General features: G+C 40.0%; 1 protein-coding gene across 2 annotated transcripts; it reads left to right on the top strand.

Moving 5' to 3' along the window:
- The first annotated feature begins 187 nt into the window (after positions 1-187).
- On the top strand, positions 188-21212 carry sec24a (SEC24 homolog A, COPII coat complex component). Of its 2 annotated transcripts, XM_038707819.1 has the most exons (24): positions 188-574; positions 3158-3760; positions 5959-6123; positions 6557-6634; positions 7228-7290; positions 8294-8460; positions 9586-9773; positions 9856-9958; positions 10578-10704; positions 12293-12402; positions 12555-12667; positions 13052-13170; positions 13557-13612; positions 13868-14074; positions 14299-14422; positions 14799-14957; positions 15276-15449; positions 15600-15710; positions 17259-17434; positions 18179-18316; positions 18583-18687; positions 19108-19200; positions 19389-19492; positions 19651-21212. In XM_038707819.1, exons 1-24 carry the CDS (start codon positions 514-516, stop codon positions 19763-19765), a joined length of 3459 nt encoding a protein of 1152 aa, XP_038563747.1. In that variant the 5' UTR covers positions 188-513; the 3' UTR covers positions 19766-21212. The 2 variants fall into 2 exon arrangements, with proteins under 2 accessions (XP_038563747.1, XP_038563748.1); XM_038707820.1 differs by lacking the exon at positions 6557-6634 and having other exon boundaries at positions 189-574.
- The last annotated feature ends 1017 nt before the right edge of the window (positions 21213-22229 follow it).

Genomic DNA, 22229 nt, shown 5'->3' with positions numbered 1-22229 from the left:
TCTATATGTAAAGATTAGCATATATTTTACTGATTCTGCCACGTCAAACTAAACGAGAAAATGCTTAAAAACACAGTGGTTGTACCTTCTCCTCTTGTTTCCAGTACACTCGAAAATCCAGAGCACAGGAGGAAATGCCACGTGTACATACTGCGCATGCCCGATGATTTTTACGTCGATTCTTCTGGGTGATCCCAACTTCCGGTAAAAGAGGAGAAGTGTCTCACACGATTACTCTTGACGAGGCCTATCGTTACTCACCCGTAGGTAGTTGAACGGGGTTTCGGTAATAGCTATGGCCCTGTGATCGCCAATAAACTCAGCTAATTAACTTTTTTTAAGGAATCAGGAGACGTCGCCGTTGACTCCGCTTTGACTAAACGCCACATCGTCAGAGCCACAGGTTTAAACGTTACCCCGCGACTGTCAGCTAGTTAGCTAGCTAAGGACGCAGCTAGGTTAGCTATTCGCCAACCAAGCACCTCTAAATTTGATCCTGGTGTGTGTTTCAAGATGTCAACTGCGGGGTTCAACTCTCAGAACGGGACAGGGACAGGACAGGCCTATGCGAATGGTGAGTAACATTTAAATGTAGGTAAAGTTAACGCTAGTTCAAGGCAAAGTAGCTAGCATTAGCATACTCGCTTAATCCAAGCAACAAGCTAAAAGCCTAGCAGCATTTCTTGGATCTGTGTCTGTATGGCTATTTGCTAACTAGCTTGCTTAGTAACGCTGTAACTTAAGGTAGCCAAGCAAGAGCAAGCTGTCAGGTAACTTTACAGTTCGACGGCGGGATACCTGCGGTTAATCTTGACCTGTGTTTCCTTACTGACATAAGATGACAAAAATACTTGCTATCGATACTACTGTATGTTAAATATATATGTTTGCTAACTAAATTAGCCAGTGTTTGCTACCTATGGTTTGTCGAGGTGGCAAAAACATGTTGACAAACCATAGTGTCAATAGGCATCCTAACTTTTAAGAAACGTGTTAAGTTGTCCTGTCTTCTCTCAGTAAACAAAACGGTGGTGATGTGATCACACTGTCAATTTAGCACTTGTTCTTCTGTCAAGCTCGTCGGTTAGCCAGAACTTTTCCTGTCATATTTAAACGAGCTTTGACTTGTCTTTTCGCATGTGTCTCCTTGGGGCCTTTCTGTGTAGTTTCATTGCCAGTGAATAATCCTATCTGCAGGTTTATTAGTTCGTGTCACTGTTGTGCAATACTTATTTTTTTAACCATAAATCGCGTTCTACGTTGTACTGTACATGTGGCATATTGGGAATGATCCAGATAGGTTACTGCAGAACTTTCTCCAGGCTCAGCCAATTACTTTGTTCAGTTTGAGGTTACTCACATGGCTATTGGATTCCCATGAACGCTGGTAAACAATCTAAATGCACTGTGACAGCTGACAAATGTGTGATTGTGTGCAGCCTTCAGTAGCTTTTCTTATCTGTGTACATGTAGGGGATCTCTTGTACTGTACAAATGAAACAACTGCAGCTCGAGTTTATAGTGCCTCTGTGGTTTTCCTAAGCTCAGTGTTCACAGTATTACCTGTTAATCTTATTCCTTTTTTCCTTGAGTAAGATGGGAGGTTAATTCAGCTCTGTTCTTGAAAGTCTGATCAATATGAAAACAATGTGTCAACAAACAATGACAACATGTCACTAAAGCTAGGTGGGATGAGTTTTCAGGACAATGCTTGTAAATTCATTCTTATCATGGGATATCTGTAATGCAAATGAACAATTCAAATGGAATTAAGTATCGCAATTAATCATTAAAAAAAATTATATTGCTACACTAAAATATTTCCACAGGTGATGCGCATGCAGTAAGGATATTGTATGGCCATAAGCTTTACGTGTAAAGACTGCAGTTAACTGTAGTGAACTTACCTACTGTAAACTTTACATTAACTCACACTTCAGGATGTCGTCTCTTGATTGATTTTTATTTTCTTGCATATTCTTATCATACTCCCACCTGATGTTAGTGAGGCCAATAGTAATAATGGGTGTGGACCAAAGACAGAGAGAGACTACTTCTTTTTTCTTTGAAGAACAGCTTTACTGGCAGTACATCTTTATTAGTATGAAGAAGCTCTGGTAATAATTTTGCTATCCTCCTTCCCCTTGGAAAGCTCTCCTATTTGAACAGTTAAAAGGTTGGAGATACATTTCTCAGCTGTTATTTGAAGACATAAATCAACCAAATGCTCACTATTCTAAACCTTTCTCTCAATCAGTATTATTATAAATACATTTTTTAAACTAAACTTAATTTCCCCTCTCATTGTGTTGATTTGTGATTGGCTGAGAAATCTTATTCCACACCGGGCTCTTTCTGACTGGACAAGAGCTGTCACTGACTATGAGCTTTAGTTCAAAAGATTTCCTTGCTCTCCGTAAGGGCTAAGGTTTGATGTGTGTTGTGTACTTTCATCTATCTTTTCTCATTGAGAAGAGTTTTTTTCTAATCCCACTCACGCTGCTGATTGTGCTCTGATTCCTGTTATGTAGTGTGGACAGAAGTGAATCTGTTATGTAATAATTTAGGAAGCAAACACTAACACGCTGATAGTGCAGTCTTAGTACTGTTGCCTGTTCATTATTAGATTTGTATTTAAGTAACACATTGACATGAATTGCTACTCCTACCCATTTCTCTCCTTTTATTTCTTACTGACTTGTAGATAAGCATTTGTGTTTTGATGTTGGCAAGATTTTGCATCATCTACTAATTCAAGAAGAGTGAAACCCTGATTTCATATTTGACATTCAGGAACTTGAGAAATAGATGATATCTGTGTAGCATACTTAATTGTGCAAGTGTCTTGTGTTTTACTATTACTGTGTTCATTTGAGTAAGATCAGACTTGGCTTAGTGCCCCACACTCACTGTCACAGATAATTGTGAATTAAATCCAGGTAAAGAGATTAGATCCCAGGCTGTCAGTTCATTGGTCATTGGGTGGATCTGAGTGTCTTTCACTTGGTGTCATCACTACCAGTACTTTGCCATCTGTTTTTCATATACCTTTTTGAACTGTGCTTCAGACTTAATCCCAAGGATTTGCTTTAATTAAAAGACAAAAAATCACAGATGGGGTAATTACATGCCTGTATTTTACTTTCTCACTTTCCAGGTCCATCACAGAACCCAGTTGCCCTGCAGCAGCTGCCAGGGGTTAGCTATGGAATGACCCACCAACCAACCTACAACCCAGTGCAGGCCAAAGCCCCCGCACCCCCCGGCCCTGGACTCTACCCTTCTGGGCAATACCAGCCAGTCAGCTCCTACCAGCCTGGCCCACCACTCACTTCCTACCCAACTCATCCAGGCCAGCCTCTGTTAACCAGGCCTCAAATGGTAGGTCCTTTATCCCATACCCCTCCTCAGTCTGCCAGCCCCAGCCCCAGCCCTGGTCCTAGGCTGCCCCCTGCACAGGCCACACCTCCCCCTCCTGCTATGTCTTCTAGTCACTACTACCCAAACCCCCAGCAGCCTCAGCCTATGGCTCCATCATGGCAGTACAACACAGCTCCACCGCTAATGGGACCACACACTTCTATGAACACACCTCCCCGCGGCCCCATGGCTAATCATGTACACCCAGCTGCAAGCTCGGCGCCACCACCATCATCATCAACTTACAGCTCTGCACCACCAGCCCATGCGTCCCACAGTGCGACTCAGCCCCCAGGCCCAGGGATGCCCCCCACCTCTCTGCATGGATACACCCATCAAGGTAGGAACACAAAGGCTCCACTGAAGTCCAAACAATACCTTCCAATTTTTATTTTCAAATGAAGGACCGCATGAGACACTAATGATGCAGGCACTCCTTGGTTCAAATCAATAAAAGGATGAATCATCTTTTCAGGTTTCTATAAAATCAGGCCAGTGAACTTAAGCCAATTAATTCTAGAGTCCAGATCACTTTAATAAAAAGAAAACATGAGCCGTTTTTTAAACCATGACTGTCCCCTTCTAATAACTTTTCTATAGCATTACTGTGTCTTGTCTCTATAGACCGACATTGTCTTCTTACACTGACATGTGCTGCAGATATACTAGAATGCTGATATGTTGGAGCTGGACATTGCCCTCTGCTCCTACAATGAACATGTTGGCTGACTGCTGTCTCTGGCTCCCTCCCAGGTCCAGAGCCTCATTTTCTTTGAATTGGTACAAAGTCCAAATAAGAATTTTATTGTTTCCAATGCGATTCTGAAGAAGCGGTATGACGTGGCCTTTAGGACAAATTTTGATTCAGGTCCTGATGCAGGTCGTAACGCTAAAATGGTTTCTGGTGAATTACTGGCGATAGTAGCAGAATGCACACCACCATATCTTCTGGGCATTTATGCAATTTTGACAGATTTCAGTAGTTGTTTTATTCCTTTCGGTCAGAGATTAAGGATTTTGTCTACTGAGAGAAGCTCACAGTGTCAAAAACAAAAGACCACTCATAGAGAATGTCAGTAACTTTTTAAAGAAACTAGTCATTAACATTTTCTTTGGAGGAAGTGGCTTTGTTAAGTGATATGAGCATGATAGAAGTTGGTTGTGTAATCTGCAGCCACAGTGTCTGAATGATTTGTCATAGCATTGTGTAAATTAACCTTGATTTCGTTCAGCTATATATAGCGCAGTACTTCTGCATTGAAGAAGATCAGAACAGACCTCAGTCTGTCTGTTAACAGCATCTCTCTCAATCTTAAAGTCAGATTGGCTTGAAAATTGCAGTTCACGGTCACACTCGCAACAAGAGTCTACTTGATTTTTGTGACCTTTCCCCCAGCAGCACCATCCGAGCATATCTTCCCAGTACAATGGTGTCAGTGAAAGTAGCAGCTAACTGGAGAAATTATTAGGTTAATCAGCTAAAATTAATAAATAAATGTAGGTCTTTGTGGGAGGTGTGTTCTCTGTTGACTGCTTTAAAATGTCACTAGCGATTCTAAAATGTAACTCATTTCACCACCAGCAACAATAATCTGAGCTGAGTCTCCAGTAGTCACAAAGTATTATGTCATTACAATGTTTTCATATCAGTGTAACATGCCACAGTGCTAATAATGCAAAAATGTACTATGTACTATGCAGTGTGAAGTAGATTAGATTTGAAATAAAGAGGATTATCATTTTAGTCATTATCATGCGTCTTCAGATCAGTCTAATCTAATAAAGTCTTTACACTTTAACCGCCTTGTGTCCCTAAAATAATAATAAATTCTTCCCTATAGATAGATAATTTGACTGTCACTTACCATTTCTGTCATCACTGTAAGAATTATCAACCTACCTGACAATGGTAATACTCATTATGCCCTTAATGAACAGTGCAAGTACCATTTATAAAAATGGTGTTGTGTAGGACTTAAGTGTCCCACGTTTATTAATTTATAATGTAGTCAGAGAGTTTATTTGATTCCAGACACATCTCTGATTTGGCTGGTTTGTCAGAGATGGACACGTCTATATCTCTGTTTTGACATTAGCTGGCTGAGGGTCAGTAGTGCCACCAGCTGTTGTCGCCTCTAGTCAGAGCTTATAATGTTACACATCAGCGATGGCTCAGATCTCTTCTACATGATATGATCATAGCTCAGCCTAAATGACCTCACTTACAATGCCGTTTCACCCGAGATGGTGGAGGGTGTTGGTGTGTCGTCATCTCTCGAAAAGTCAGTTGAAAGAAAATTGTTCAACAACAACTTTGATGAATGATTAATTGTATGTCATTTATCAAACACAAATGCAAAATTGTTGTAGCTTTCGAAAATTTGAGTATTTGCTGCTTTTTCACTGTAGGTAATTGTGATGAGCATTGCTCGCTATTTTGTCACATTTTATGTACTAAACATGTAATTGATAAATCGGAAGAATGTAATGATTTGAAAAGAATTGGTAGTTGCAGCCCTAAGAATTGTTTTTCAACAGGCACTGCACCTCCACCAGTGAACCCCATGGCTCCCCACACTTACCAACCAAGCAGGGCTCCCTATGGCCCTCCACCTACAGGCCCACCTCCAACCTTGAAACCCACACCACCACCCACTGGACCCCCAATGGCCAATGCCACACCTCCACCCCCCGGGGCAGATGGTAAGTTTATGTTTATTTACATTTTACATTGTCTGATTAATTTTGAGCGGTTTGAAAAGAAAGTGGAGCCGGTTTTCCGTGTGACAACATGACCAGTCACCTAGGTAGTGTTAGTATTTCAGACCGATTGCAGATGGTCAGATAGTGGTATGTTTTAACTAGGTTAGCAAGTTTGGGGAAATGTTGGAGGTCAAATCAGGGGCAGCACAACATTTCCCCCACAAATTGGGCAAGAATAGTTTGGTGTTAATGGGACGGTTGAAGTAAACATTATGAAGGTGTGTACCGATTGTGAAATCAGAATGCTGTCAGTGATGATCATGATGTTGTATTACTTAGGATCTGTAACTGTATGTCCTTTTATAAGCCAGCCCCTTTTGTTCTGATCACCTTCCGTTGTTTCCCTTCCTCCCCTCCTTCCTCTACATGCCAGCTCAGTGTGGGAGGGCAGTTAACAGCATTGTGTCCCCCACTGAGCCCGACTGCCAGGAGGGGGATGTTGAATGTCCAGGTGTGGCCAAATCTGTCAGTAGCTGTTAGATGTTTTGTCAGTGCTGTGATGCCTATCCTATCCTCTCGGTGCTGTTCTTCATTGTATCTAGGGATGCACACTTTATTTTTTTCATCCTTCAAATTGATACCAAATATAAAGTCCACAGAATAAGCTGTCACAGAGCTCCAATCTGTTACTTACTGAGAGCAATGCAGAAAAGAGATATTGGTGAAGATTCATTGCTTTGCTCTCCATAACTTGCGCTTATTTAGCTGGGTGTAAGTGCCTCTTTAGCCCCGTATATTTTAGCATCAGTGCATCCCTGGTAACATATTTCCTGATGGTATTTGTTCGCCTCTCTCCGTCATCCATTCCCACCATATCACACACATGACCTCAGATAGTTCTTTACAACAACGTACATCAATTCCCAGCATCACTGTTCGTATTGTTTTTTTGCTTCAGCACTCCTTTGTCTCCATCTTACATGCATATTTTACTGTAGATCAGATCATTCCATGTCCATCGCCTGTGGTTAACACACTGGGAAAGAAATAGTGAGAAGTGTCACTAAAATTATTCACATCACATCTGTGTTTGCTTTGAAACAGGAACTGCGGCTGGCAATGGCCCACAAGCACCAGACAGCTATAATCATGTTGACAACAAAATGGGTAAGGCCATTTTCTGCCACATATTGGATTCTTTTCACACTAACCACATGTACAGTCTAGGTTTACCAAGTAGGTTTTTAGAGCAGCTACACAGTGGGTAGTCAATGGGCTAATGTCTTTTTTTCAATTCACATCACAATATTCAGATGAGGCAAAGCATTTCTAAAAAAGTGTTTATTTTCCTTACCTTTTATTTCACACACTTTAAAATAGTAAATTCTTCTACAGTACACTTAACACTTATGTAACACATATTATGATCTGTTGCATTGATGGTTCTGCACTAATTACGCAATGTTACAAGAGTAAATCTCCCACAAAGCCCATAAATTACTGTCACTTCTGGCATGCTGTAACCAATTGCAAGTCTCTCAGGTTTAAATTCCATACTTCCCACATTATCAACAAATCCCAAAAAAACATCCAAAACCAAACAAACCTACTAAAAGCTATTATCTGTGCATCCACAGGCCTGATGTAGTGTAATCCTCTGTGCCATAGAGCTCCATCGTTGTCCACAAACTATTAAAAACACATTATTGAGCATCATATTTTCACTGAGTGGCTTGTTCCTTCATTACCATGTAACACCACCACTGTTGTTCATTTAGAAGTCAATCCCACATACACCATTATGCTGCTGCAATACGCATCAGCGACCAAATATGTATTCACACAGCTAAAAATAGTCCCCACCAAATGCACCATTTACTCTTGTTTGCTCAAAACCACAGTGCCTGGCTGTTTTAAGAAATGTTTAAAAAGTGAAACTATATAGTTGCATCCTTCAGTAGAGGCTTGGGACACTGTGCCACAGAGCAGGGAAGTTGGAACATGTGGAGAGATGGACTTAATGCATTGTTGTGTTTGGTATTGTCATGGACTTTGTTCACAGCAGTCAAATACATATAAAGGGCATCACTTTTTTCAGTAATCACTGCTACTCAGGGGGTTTGATCTTTGATATAAACTGAACTCATCTCTGTTCCCTTTTCTTCCACAGCTGGTCCGCCCCAACCCGGAACACCTGGTCGGCACTTGGGCCACTACCCCTCCCTTCCTCCTGGGTACCAGAACACCCCAGCTCCCCACAATACCACCTCTCCCATGCACCCTGCGATGCAGGCAGCCACGCAGCCTTACACTCAAGCACCTCAGCCATACCAGCAGGTGAGAATGAAGTCACAGCCATCCGCTGAGTGTGTACTGTTGGAGCATTTTGCATATACCTCTTGTTAGCTTGTTCCTAATGGTTATGGAACAATGTGCTCTGCCATTGTTATCATGCATTTGCTTTTCACCTATTACACATGCAAAACTTAAGCTATGTGGAAACTTGAGTTATGACAAAGCTGACAAAACGAGGAGCAGTTAGAACCTACATAAGGTTTGCTTCATTTGTTATGTAACAGACCTTTATTTTTTAACAAACTTAAGCACCTCAACAAATTTTAAAAGTTTATGGCAACAAGTGCCCTTTTTTAGGAACCAGGTTGATACATCGGTTTGCTGCTGTATTGGACTGATTGTTGTTTCTTTGTTATATAATGGATGGTAGTCAGTAGCTGTGTTTCCATCAACATTTTTTTTATGCGCATTTTAAAGTATCGCCTTAGAAAAGGTTTTTACGCTTGCTTGAGGTGGTTTTTGCCTTATTTGGAAAAAGTGTTTCCATCTCCCATTTAGCGCATTAACAGTTTTTCGACAAAGTTCTGATATAGCAAACTTATAACTCACGTCTGATCAGCTGTTGCTACTGTCAGCGTCTTGCCGGATATTCCCATAACGTGTGGAGACATGGTCGGTAGCAACTTGCTCGCTTGAAACACATTCCTGAGGACCTCTCCGTTTTTCTAAGATCAATGGCCATCAGTTCCATGCAGCTGGTTTTGTTTCTGGTTTGGAACACATACATCTTGTTTATTACAGCCATGTGTAACGTCAACTTCTGACATAAATTTGCTTGCCATAGCCTGGTTTATTCGCTCCAAACCAGCTGATGGAAATGCACCTATTTCGCATTTCCTTTTTTTTTTTTCCTTCTTGTTTTGCAACATTTCAAGTCCCGCTTAAAATTTGCTTGTCTGGCTACATGGCTAGTCTCAATATTGATATTGAGTTTTATTTGGCTGCACCACGACAAGATAAAAATTCTGGAGGAAATATGACATCCATGTGATCTTTTGAATTTAAAGTAGAAAAAGCATGGGTGGCCATCCACGATAAATGATTCGGCCATCATAAGTTTTTGGTAAATAGATCAGCTGAATAGCTTGTTGTTTTCCCTTCTCTCAGCCACGTGGTGGCGCAGGGCCAGCCCAGCTGAGCCCATCCCTGGCAGCCATGAGCCTCCAGTCCAGCACCCCAGAGGCCCTGAGAGTGGTCAACCTGCTGCAGGAGAGAAACCTGCTACCACCAAACCCGATCCCTGCCCCAACACCCTGCCTCCCACAGGACCTGCAGAAGATTAACTGCCACCCAGAGTAAGCCATGGTGGACAACTATTGATAGTGATCTCTGCATGCAGTTGAAGTACTGTAAACTTCTGTTTGTGTGTCTCTCCAGGGTTTTTCGTTGTACGCTAACCAGCATCCCTCAGACCCAGTCTCTGCTCAATAAAGCCAAGATGCCAATGGGTCTGCTGCTCCATCCCTTCAAAGACCTCTCGGTAACAACTCGGTTCAATATTTAATGAACACACACACCTCAGTGCATGAACTTAAATAAACACGTTATTGTTTGCTCTCTAAAATAACCTTAATTCATTAGATGTCATGTAAATGTGAAAACTGGTTTACTAAGTTGGTGTAAGGGATTAAGAGAAACTTGGTGAAAACAACTACATTTTCCAGACTATCTATGTGCGTAACCAGACTGGTTTGAGCATGAGAAAGACTTTGGATAATGGAATGTAGATATTAATCTGTATTTTATTTATAACAGAAGTCTTTGCCGAATGAGTTTAGAAATCATCTACAGCCTCATCCTTAATTATGTTTCTTAGATTTAGATAAAATAACTACATCAAACTTTTACATTGAGAATCCTGTTTATACTTTTTTCAGAATAGGGTTTGACTAAATACGCCTGTTGGCAAAATCTGTCAGAACGAATTTGTGTTTGTTCCTGTGTTAATTGAGGACACAGACGACAGAGATGTTGCACAACTTGGACAGCAACAAGAAAGTCTTATTGAAATGCCAGTTACAGCCAGCTGCAAACAAGTAAATGAGTTTGCCTGGAGGCACTTCTCACACAGAGGCTGGTTTTGTTCTGTGGTTTTGCAGCAACTTCCCGTAGTGACATCCAGCACCATCGTCAGGTGTCGGTCCTGCAGAACCTACATTAACCCGTTCGTCACTTTCCTGGATCAGAGGAGGTGGAAGTGCAACCTGTGCTATAGGGTCAATGATGGTAAGAGGGGTGGGGGAAGTGATGAAAGAGATATGATCATCTCACCATCTCGTCTTGGCACACTTAACTAAGATAAAACCCTAGTGTGGACAAACTTGGGTGTTTTATTTCTTTTTGTATTTACATTTATTCATTTTGCTGACATTTATTCATTCATTCCAAAGCGAATTACAATTGCTATATATGTCAGGTCGCACACCTCTGGAGCAACTAGGGATTAAGTGTCTTGCTCAGGGACACATTGGTGGATGTGTCACAGTGGGGAATTGAATTTTATCTTATCCACTGCTCCATCACCACCCCACATTTAACTATGAACACCAGAGAACGTGCACTGAACCTGATGCTTGAGTTTCAGGATAGACAGGTCCAGTGTAACAGGAGAAATTTGTGTTTTAAATTATTCCAGCAGGGCTAGAAGCTGCAAATGAAGAGGTACAGCCCTGTTTACTTTTGGTGAACTGAATTCCATTTTAAATAATCCACTGCTTTGATTGTCAGCATTTTCCATGGTTAGATTAAGGAAAAAGGAAAAGAAAGGAGATATCTGCTGTGTTATATGATCATTTATTATGGTGGTAGTAATAACAATACAGTATTTTATCATTATTTTATAATTAATGATACAGTGCATAAAGGGGTGCATTTCAAGTGGCTAACATTTTTATAGTAATTACATAACACCCATATTCTGCTAGCTCTCTCAACCCAGAATATTTGAAAGACTGTAGGGCACATCAGCTTGTAGCTGCGTAGCGTGTGATGCGGGAGGTAAGGGTCACCGACCAGAATGACCGACAGTGTGACACTGACCACCGCTCAGCATAGCAGGAACAGCCATATGGATCTTGTAGTCTGCACTAACCAGCCAGAAGCAGCTCCCGTCAGAATCTCTGTGCTAAGTGCTTGAAACACAAAGTGTCCGCTGGCCGGAGCTTTGACAGTCACTAGAAGCACATTCAAGTTTCTGTGTGGTACCTGTGTTGAGCTAGCGCTTCAGAGAGGCTCTCCTGCGTCTGCGTAGGAATGTCTGTATGTAGCTGTATCCTTGCTGTTTATCATGGGATCATCCGATCATCCTTCTACAGCTGTCAAAAGCACAAGTGCAAACCATTGTGCCCAAATAGGAAAAACTATAAGAGGATTAGCAAAAGAAAGTGTAAGCCCATGTGAATGTTGTGTCTCAATCAGCATATATTTAAAAATAAGCATGGTTTCACAGACTGGCTGGTGGAGGTGGGCCGGCCACCTCTGATTAGAGGGTGTTAACATTCTTTTTTTAATTATAAATAATATGGCGTAAATGTCAGCATTGGCCTTGCAAGTTTCAGGATGATTTAAAACAGTAGTTGTCAAATGTCAATATATTAACACCAGCGGCGATGTGTTTCACCACAGTACAGTCATACAATTTACTTTACAGCTCAAAAAAATGTTTAAGTTCTAAGGTCATTACATTAATAACGATCCTCCTGCCTTACTTTTCCTTCATACTTACGATTGAGAATTGAATTACTCACACTAGTACATAGTATACACTATTTAATACTATGACCTCACTAAATGTTTTGTGTGTGTCTATGTGTAGTTCCAGAGGAGTTTATGTACAACCCAGTTAGCAGATCGTACGGAGAGCCACACAAAAGACCCGAGGTCCAGAACGCCACCATCGAATTTATTGCTCCTTCAGAATACATGGTAGGTTTCGTAAGCTAACAAAGTAAATTAGACAAATGCTTACTACATGTAATTGTTACATGTGACGCATTGTACATACATCTGTGTGTGAATGTGATGGTGTGTCTTTATTCACCCTGGGTTATTTTACATGTTTGTCCTGATTTACCCAGCTGAGGCCACCACAGCCGGCTGTTTACCTCTTCCTTCTTGATGTATCCCACAATGCAATTGAGACCGGCTACCTGAAAGTGTTCTGCCAGTCACTGCTGGACAACATCAATGCGTATGTACAACAATACATTTCCAGTTACTAGAGACGTTGAAATGACAGCAGGGTCTGGCTTTTAAACTGTACAGAGGGTCAATACACAAATTCAGTTTAATTGTTTTGACATTTAATGTGGGGATAAACCGACATACTTTTATAAGTCCCTAATTTATGATTGCTTATGAGGGTGTTTCATCGATTATACATAAACTTGCTTAATAGAATGTTTCCCTGTATTAGTTAAGCATTGGGACACCATGTAAATATTTCTGCCAGAAAGTGGCAAAATATAGGTAAATGGTTAGAAACAGGGCTTTTTTAAAATATAGTTGAAAGTGGATAATCTGTTGTAGCTTAGTTCTAGCTTTAGTTAAGTGTGTGTGGGTGTGTGTTACCTAGGCTTCCTGGAGACTCACGGACAAAGGTAGGCTTCATCACCTTTGACAGCACCATTCACTTCTACAACCTCCAGGAGGGACTTTCGCAGCCTCAGATGCTCATCGTGTCTGACATTGAAGGTGAGACGCAGCTGACAGAAAAGGCCACATACTCATTACAACTCAACAACTTGACACAAGCTGTATGCAAACTTACTGCAAGAATTTAGAACTATTAAATATATAAGATATCAAGAGATCACATACTGCTTGGTCAGTAAATATGAGTGTTAGCAGTTTTGGGGGATTGTTGCTTTCTGCTTTAGGTCAAACTTCTGTGAAATAAATCTAAACATTCAGGTGGATCCAATTTTGTAATTTATAATTTAATATATTTTTGATGTCAAGGAAGCTTCACCACAAACACAACATGAATTGCTTCATGGTAGATTCATCACTATTTTAATATCAATGTGTATATGATTAGTGTGATTGTATATTTTTGTAATAACTTTTGTGTTCCACAGATATCTTTTTACCAACACCAGACAGCCTTCTAGTAAACCTCAATGAATGCAAAGAGGTAAGAACGTTTACCTTGATTTAAAGCTGAATAATACACAAATAACAGTCCAAAACCTCTTAAGTTTGTCATAGTTGTGAATTTTAAGCTTAATTTTACATGAATAACTACTGTACATTTAAACATTGTGGACACACTGAATGAGCGAGAACTTAAATCACCCAGATGGAAGAAAGATGAAATGTGAAACGAAGGTTTTCCCTCAGAGATCAATAATGGGTCACAAAAATAAGTCTTCCTGCATTTGTTTTTCAGCTTGTGCAGGATCTACTGAAGAGCCTGCCAAATTTATTTGAAAAGACCATGGAGACCCAGTCCGCCCTGGGTTCAGCTCTCCAAGCAGCCTTTAAGCTGCTGTCGCCCACCGGAGGGCGCATGTCTGTCTTTCAGACCCAGCTGCCTAACCTCGGTGTGGGGACACTCCATTCCAGAGAGGACCCCAACCAACGGGCATCTGCCAAGGTAAGAGCTCTCCAGAACTCCAAAGAAACGTATGTTGGAATTTCATATGGTAGGATTCAAGAGCTGTTTTATTAATCACCAAATTTTTAGGACCATATCAGACAAGTAAAAGTCAGAATTCTCTGGGGAAGTCAGAGTAACATAGTAATACAAATAAGCCATTGAGTAGTTGCATGGCGTTCAGATTTTCAACTCATGGTCCTTATTGGTGTGTTTTCCTTCAGGACATCCAGCACTTATCCCCAGCAACAGACTTCTACAAGAAGCTGGCTCTGGACTGCTCCGGCCAGCAGGTGTCTGTTGACCTATTCCTGCTCAGTGCTCAGTACTGCGACCTGGCATCGCTTGGTAAGTCCTGGACTGAATGGATGTAAGATAGAAGAAAAGAGGGAGAAAGGGTTTACTGGACCTTTTTTTTTTTTTTTTTTATGTTGTTCACATGTCTAGTGCTCAATACAGAATACTTGGTTTTGCATTGCTAATTTGGGTTTCACAGGTCAAACTTATAATTTAAGGTTATAACAATGTATTATTATGTGTTTATTATAGGGTGGCTTTATACTTATTTTAGTAGATGTATTTATTTTATTCATAATACCAGATGCTAGCACAGTTGGAGAGAGTGGGGTATGAAAAAAACAAAAAAACAACCCAAAAATAAAAACGACAGTCCGCATGTTATTGTTGCCTCATCTTTCCTCTGTGTGCCTTCTCTCTCTCCCAGGCTGTATATCCAGATACTCGGCAGGGAGTGTTTACTACTACCCCTCCTACCACCACCAGCACAACCCCGCTCAGGTGGAGTGCTTCCAGAAGGATCTGAAGAGATACTTAACCAGGAAGATCGGTTTTGAGGCCGTCATGAGGATACGCTGCACCAAAGGTCCGTTGGGACAAGAGCTGTCGCTTGGTCGAGCATTATCCCCCTTACTGCTTTTTTGTTATTATTCATCTTATCATGAATTCTGCATCATTGTTTTAATTGTGATTTATTTAAATAATTTTGATGCAGTATTTATAAACAATACTTACACAGCATTCAAATGTTCTGCATGGATATTTGACTTTAAAGTTTGAACTCCTGTCTGTCGCTTTTCAAGAAAATATAATTTCTCTAGGACATTTTTGTTGTTGTTTTGGGCTTATTGTTTTGCAGTTGAGTTTGGTGTCCAGATTGATTGACTTTTGTCTCTTTCTGCAGGTCTGTCCATCCACACGTTCCATGGAAACTTCTTTGTGCGCTCAACAGATCTGTTGTCCCTTCCCAACGTGAACCCAGACGCTGGCTTTGCAGTTCAGATGTCCATTGAGGAAAACCTGGACGACATGCAACTCGTCTCTTTCCAGGCGGCGCTGCTTTACACATCCAGCAAAGGTGCACGCACACATGCATGCATGCATGCATGCATACATACATACATACATACATACATACATACATACATACACAGCCAAAACTGTTGAGTGAAAACTAGAAATAATCATCTCTGTCTCTTTTGTTTAAATAACATATGTTTTCTTACAGGAGAGAGGAGGATCCGTGTCCACACTCTGTGTCTCCCTGTGGTCAACTCTTTGGCAGACATCTTTGCTGGGGCTGATGTTCAGGCCATCACGGGACTGCTGGCTTGCATGGGTATATACCACACCATCTAACACATTTTTGAAATCCCCTATAGACTTGTTTTAAGACAGAAAAATAATGTGCTTTTAAGTTCCATTATCCAGTTACAAATATTACACCTACCTCTTCTCCCTCATTCAAAAGTCTAGCATCTATGAATATTGATATATATTGATAATTTCAAAAGTTAAACCATTTAGACACAAGATGCTTTTACTTCACTGAAAAGTCCATTCTCCTTGTATGTGCACTGGAGGTTTCAAGTTTCCACATCACACTTGTGTAAGTTATATAATGCACCATGATTGGTTTAACAACTATTTTGTAAGTCACAAAATCCTGCTCATATGTTCACATCTTTAACTCTGATTTAAGAATCTGCCTTCAGCAGATGAATGTGAAAACATTCTTCTAGTATTAGAGTTGGGCCATCGCTGTGCAGAGCGATGTATGTGCAAACATCCAAGTGAAGTAACGATAACCAAACGTGTGTGTGTGTGTGTGTGTGTGTGTGTGTGTGTGTGTGTGTGTGTAAATGCCTAAACTTGGATTTGAATGACATGCATCACTCTGAAATAATTTTTCTTTGTTGCGGTAAATAGTGCTTCGATTGGCCACATACTAAATCACTGCAGGGTTTTCCTCCACTACTCTGTCATTAGCACTGACAGATGGAGATGAGTGTCGACAGCTGTGGTTACCTCGCAACCATCGCATACTGAGCAGTCAAATCTGTCCTGGCTCATTTCACATTCAGTTAGATAACTGACGCTGATATTTTGCTTTCTTCAAAATATGGCACAGAATGAACTACCATTGTTGGTTTGCCTTTTACTGATGTTCTAAACTGCTCTTTATTGTATGCAATGCTAAAAGTTAAAGTTGCATTGACATAAAAGAAATCCATTTACTATTAATGTGTCTTAAAATGATCAGAAATTCTGAAATCACATTTTGTCAAACTTAGAGGTCAAGAATAAACTTTCATGCTCAGGTTTATTTATTAAATGTTTTGGGTTCTTACATGGCATAAGGTTTAGGCTGCATTTAAAAAAAATAAATAAATAAATGCTATTTACAATTGAAGCAAATCTCAAAGGGCTACAAAGTCCAACCATTCATACCATCACAGATTATTTTCCTCTAGACCGTTCACCACATGGTTAGAATTCATTTTAAAGATTAATCCAAACTGGCAACCTCACAAGTTTGTACAGAGCAGTGTTCAACCTGTAAATACTTCACAACATCTCCCTCCCTTAACATACAGTAAGTAACAGAATTGTCTTTTTATGTCTCACCTAAAGTCATTATATGTAGAATGTGTATGTTATCATACCATCTCTCAGAATATTCTCCGTTATTGTTTTGTGAAAAAGTAGATGTATACCTTTTACATACAATACAAAACTGGTGAGGTCAATGTGTTTATGTGGGTTTTGCTACTACTACAGGGGGCTGTCAAAATCAGAAATGTTAAAATCGTATGCATAGAGGCTTGAAAGAATGAGATTCCGACTCCTCCTGCTGACAACTGCAGATGTTTCCCCCCCTCTCCAGCTGTGGACCGCTCGGTGACGGCCAGTCTGAGTGATGCCAGAGATGCGATGACCAACGCTGCCATTGACTCGCTGTCATCATACCGGCAGTCTGTGTTGACCATCCAACAGCCTGGCCTGTTGGCCCCGGCCTGCCTCAGACTCTTTCCCCTCTTCATCCTGGCTCTGCTCAAACAGGTTGGCTTTTATTATGTTTGCTTATTTACTATATTAATAAACACTAAAACACAGTGGGGAGACCTCTTATAGTGATCACGTCTGTCCAGGTAAAATTCACAATAAGTGGATGATTATTATATACAAATAGTTATTTCTTTTTCTTTATTTCTCATGCAGATTTCCATCTAATTGACAAATGTATAGTTATTACAGGAATACAAAGTAATGAAACGGACAGCTTTGTTATTTACTGAATTTTGACTGTTTCAAAATACAGTGCAGCTTTTCAAGTTACTGTACAAATTCAGTTACTGCACTATGTATAATTCAAATACACTATACAGTAATTTATATAAAATATAGCATACTGTAGTTTCAATAGCCTATAGCCTAAAAAGGTATTGTGCTGTTACAGAAACATCAAATAGGCTGCTCAGTCACAGCTTGGCGGTTTCAGTGCATTTCTAAATTTTTAAACAGGCCTGAAAACTGTTCGCTATCAATGCCAAACTGGTTGCAGAGTTTGAAAACAAATATATTTATAAAATACTTTTTTCCATATGTTATTGATAAAAAGACCCCAAATGAACACTAAGTGGACTGCTTGATCACAATAAGCGAATTATTTAAACATAATTTGTATAGGAATGATTCTGTCCCAAGATTATTTGATCCATATAAGCGGTTGATGACTGGCTTTGTAAACTGACCCATCGAGCCGTTAATGATCCAGTTTCATGCGTTTGTGTGTGCACCCCGCAGAAAGCCTTCCGAACGGGCACCAGTACCAGGCTGGATGACCGGGTCTTTGCAATGTGTCAGCTGAAGTACCAGCCGCTGGCTTACACCATGCTGATGATCCACCCTGCTCTGTACCGTATTGATGATCTGACTGATGAGGTGAAGAGGATGAAATTTCCCATTTGTGCCTGCACTACTCAGTTAGTGCAGAGAGATTTCTGAAAGAAGTTTTTAGAAGAAGCAAAAGAGATGTGATTTATTATTTAATGTTTATGATTAATATTACACAGTTGAAGTAAAAAATGAATTTTTTTGTACAGGAATTTGTGGAAAACACTGTTTTGGTAGGGAAGTTACCAAAAAAAGGAAGCTGCAAAAAATATATCCCTGAGTAATCTTTTTCCATCTGTTTCCTACATCCTCAGGGAGCTTTGAACATCAACGAGCGGACAATCCCTCAGCCCAGACTGCTGCAGCTGTCTGTGGAGAAACTCAGCAGGGAGGGAGCTTTCCTCATGGATGCTGGAACGGTACAAAGCTTTCAGCCCTGCTTTTAGCACTCATAACAAGCTAACAGAAATACAAAGCTGATGTCTCAAACTTGGCTGAATCCTGAGGAAATATCTAACTTGAGATTGCACTCAGGGTCTGTCTCATTTAATGATTCACTACATTTTCCCTAAGTATTTTTATCAACAGCCCCAAAAATGCTTTTGATATAGCTTCTCTCTGTAGATGTGGGTTATAGTATGATGGGCAATGGCTTTAATAATCAACCTCTCTGCAACATGTTGCATAATTTGCCCAGTTATTCAGTATGGCTTTTAATTAAAACATCCTCACGAGCTTTGGTTTTTATCTCTTATATTTCGAGCCCCGAGTAATGAGGTATGCAACTGTTTTATTAATTTGTGAGTGTATTTATTGTAAACCTTATACTGTTCCAAAAGGTTATGTACCTGTGGATCGGACGGAACTGCCACCCCAACTTCCTCACACAAGTCCTAGGAGTTCCCAGCTATGCTGCTGTGCCTGATAACCTGGTAGGAAACCTAATGTTGCATCAGCCGTACCTATAAAACACTGTTTCCACCTGCTATCACTGTTCACTCCTTAACTTTGCCTCAAAACTGGCAAAATGGTCACATTTGCCCATCCAGTACAGCTACAGTTTGACTAAATGCATCCTCCCCCCTCGATGATGAAAACTTGACTGTCCCTCTCCTCACAGTATCTGCTCCCAGAGCTGGACACTGCCGAGTCCCAGAGAACCAGAGCTTTTATTGGTTGGCTGAGGGATCAGAGACCGTTCTTTCCATCCCTGCATGTCGTCAGGTGGGCAACAGACAACATCCTGTATAAGAGAGTAAAGAATCAAGGAGCGAGAGTGTGCGCTTGAATTCCCATTGTCAGCACTTTGAAATGAATGAGCAACTAAAACTGACATCTTTTGACTCGTTTTGTTTTTTCCCTCTCTCTCATTTGAATCTAAGGGACGAGAGCCAGCTGAAAGCCACTTTTATGCAGAACATGATCGAGGACCGAACAGAGTCGGCCCTGTCATACTACGAGTTCCTGCTTCACCTCCAACAGCAAATTTCCAAATAATCTCCAGTGGGACTGGTGGCAATGTGAGGATGTGCATCAGCGTATGTGTGTGTATCTGTATGTATAGTGTGTGTGTGTGTGTGTGTGTGTCTGAAAGCAGTGGGAGGCAGACTGAAGGAATGGCTCATGCTGCATCTCCAGGTGTGGTTCACCATCTCTCTGAGGAAAAGCTTCTGAACTGAACTGGTGCGAAGCGTCACTTAAATCAAACTCGGTGACAGACAGTGTGAGAACGGATAGTGACAAAGAATCAATTGTTATGCTTATTTAGCACTTTTTACCCAGCTGAAGCAGTGTGTTGGAAGGAAAAAAAAAATAACGATAATGTATGTAAATGATTGGATGAATCAGTGTTTATTCTCATAGAACAATGTTATCTTACTGAGGTATCGTTCAGATACAGTCCAGGCAAATGGATGTGTGAAGTGTTTTTGTTCAAAAAGCACAGTTGTCTTTACTAAAACAAGTCAAACATATGTGATTGTGTATGCTTACGGATAGGCTTATGAGGATATTTAGTATGTTTGCGCTCAAAGACTGTTATTGGGTGTCACCAGGAGTGTTTGCAACAACAACACCTGAGCTCTAGCAACACTCTTAATATCGTACCTGAAGGACAGAACGTGTGCTTTTTATTTGTCAGTCATTATAATTGTGTGTCGAACAAATCTGTTTAGGCTCTGTTGTAAAAGGCAGAATTGTTAAAGGTGTTTGAAGGGCGGCTCGACCTCGCCGTTGTCGCTGCCTTGAATACTTGGACTCTGCAGTGGAAAGTCGTTTTCCTGATCTGTCCTTCGGAAACTCATCTTTTTTGTGTCCGGACATTCAGAACAACTATGACGACATCACTGTTCTGTTTGTTTATTTCTTCTTTTATTTTCTTTCTGATAATCTAATAATTTATGAGACTCCCAATCTGATTAAATTCTATAATTGCCTTGTATGGGAACTCACTTTTTATTATTAAACCTCTGTTCAAATACAGACTCTATATATGAAATATTTTAATATAATAGGATATGGGAAATTTTAACACAGACATAACAAAGCCATTGTGATCTTTTAATCATGCTTATTGATACTTGTATATTGAAAAGAATGCATTATATAAAGGTGAAGAAATGCTGATGATTTTAGTATAAACATTAAGGTGAAATGACGCTAAGAGAATAAAATCTTTGGGACTTTTTAAATGTAGTTGTGTTTTGGCGGGTGTTTGTTCAGTGACGACAAACGCTACAAAACTGAATATGGACCAATATAGTCAATTTTTCTCTTGACTGAGCGTGAATTGAAGGTTTTTGATTTGGTCTGATTTCATACAGTTTGTAATCTAAATATAAACAAATGTATTTAGGGAGAGACAAATATGTTTTGGTCTTCATGCACAAAATTGTCTTTCATAAAAAAATATATATATGAAAATAAAAATAGCCTGTGTTTATTACCAGAGGTTTGTACAGATTAATCTGCAGTGGTGTGGACTCACGTCACATCACTTGGACATAAGTCTTTAATCAAATACCGGTAGACTTACAACTCAAACTAACCAATGATTTGTGACTTCACCAGTCCACAAGAGATGGAATGTATGGACTTCCTAAACAACTTGACTCCACTTGGACTATTTGATATCCTCCCTAATCCCCAAGATTAAAATGTTATTAAAACATTTGAAATTATTAAAATTGTGCAGGATATCAACTTCTTGTTTTCCTGACAAAAGATATGTTTTGAATCAATTCAGTCAAGGCGCGTTTGGCTGTGCCAACCAGCAGACAAAAAACAGATTATATTCCTCAGATTATACAAAACATCAGGTCAGAAATAACAAATTATAATTGTGACACAAATAACAGACCAAGGCTTATCTGATCATTTTGCTTGAGTTAATTTGAAATTAATACATATTTTAAAAGCATTCATTATCTCGGTAAATTAACTGTTGCTGCACAATAACTTGTTTAGGACTTGGACTTGACTTGAGACTTACTTTTCATTAGCAAAACAACTGCTTTGTCCCACCTCTGGTAAATTGTGAACCACAGCAGTTCCAGGTAGAGAAAAAAAAACCCCATAGATACAGTTTTTAACAATCAGTATTTTCCCAGCCCCATCAGCCACAACCATGTGCATATTTTGAAATTGTAGTTACTGCAAAACACAAAGTTAATTTTAAAGACCATGATAGTTTTACATTTTATCATTGTTTAACTGTACCTTTAAGTGACACACCTGGACCCTGGAAAATAAATATTAAATACATACGTTAAACATATTTGATCAAAATTGTTGCTATTTGTAACTGTTAAAGGCCAGTAACATATTTATTATGAATTCTGTTTTTATATCCAAAGGGCAGGATTATATAAAGTTGCGTCCTATCAAACTGGAACAATGTCAACTTTACTTTCAGGTGACCTTTAATAAACTGGCTGCATTGCTTTAATATAAATTCTACTTC

This window comes from Micropterus salmoides, unplaced genomic scaffold (assembly GCF_014851395.1).
Source record: "Micropterus salmoides isolate LMB-PRFRI ecotype aquatic unplaced genomic scaffold, ASM1485139v1 Ms_hic_scaffold_9, whole genome shotgun sequence".
Classification (NCBI taxonomy): domain Eukaryota; kingdom Metazoa; phylum Chordata; class Actinopteri; order Centrarchiformes; family Centrarchidae; genus Micropterus; species Micropterus salmoides.
The sequence above is the reverse complement of the archived record's forward strand: the minus strand, read 5'-3'. Positions and strand labels throughout refer to the sequence as shown.

Coding starts and splice junctions, on each gene's coding strand:
- sec24a (XM_038707819.1), top strand. CDS start 514: ATGTCAACTGCGGGGTTCAACTCTCAGAACGGGACAGGGACAGGACAG. Junction 8,461..9,585: donor CACCTCAGCCATACCAGCAG/GTGAGAATGAAG, acceptor CCCTTCTCTCAG/CCACGTGGTGGCGCAGGGCC. Junction 15,711..17,258: donor GGGACTGCTGGCTTGCATGG/GTATATACCACA, acceptor CCCCCTCTCCAG/CTGTGGACCGCTCGGTGACG.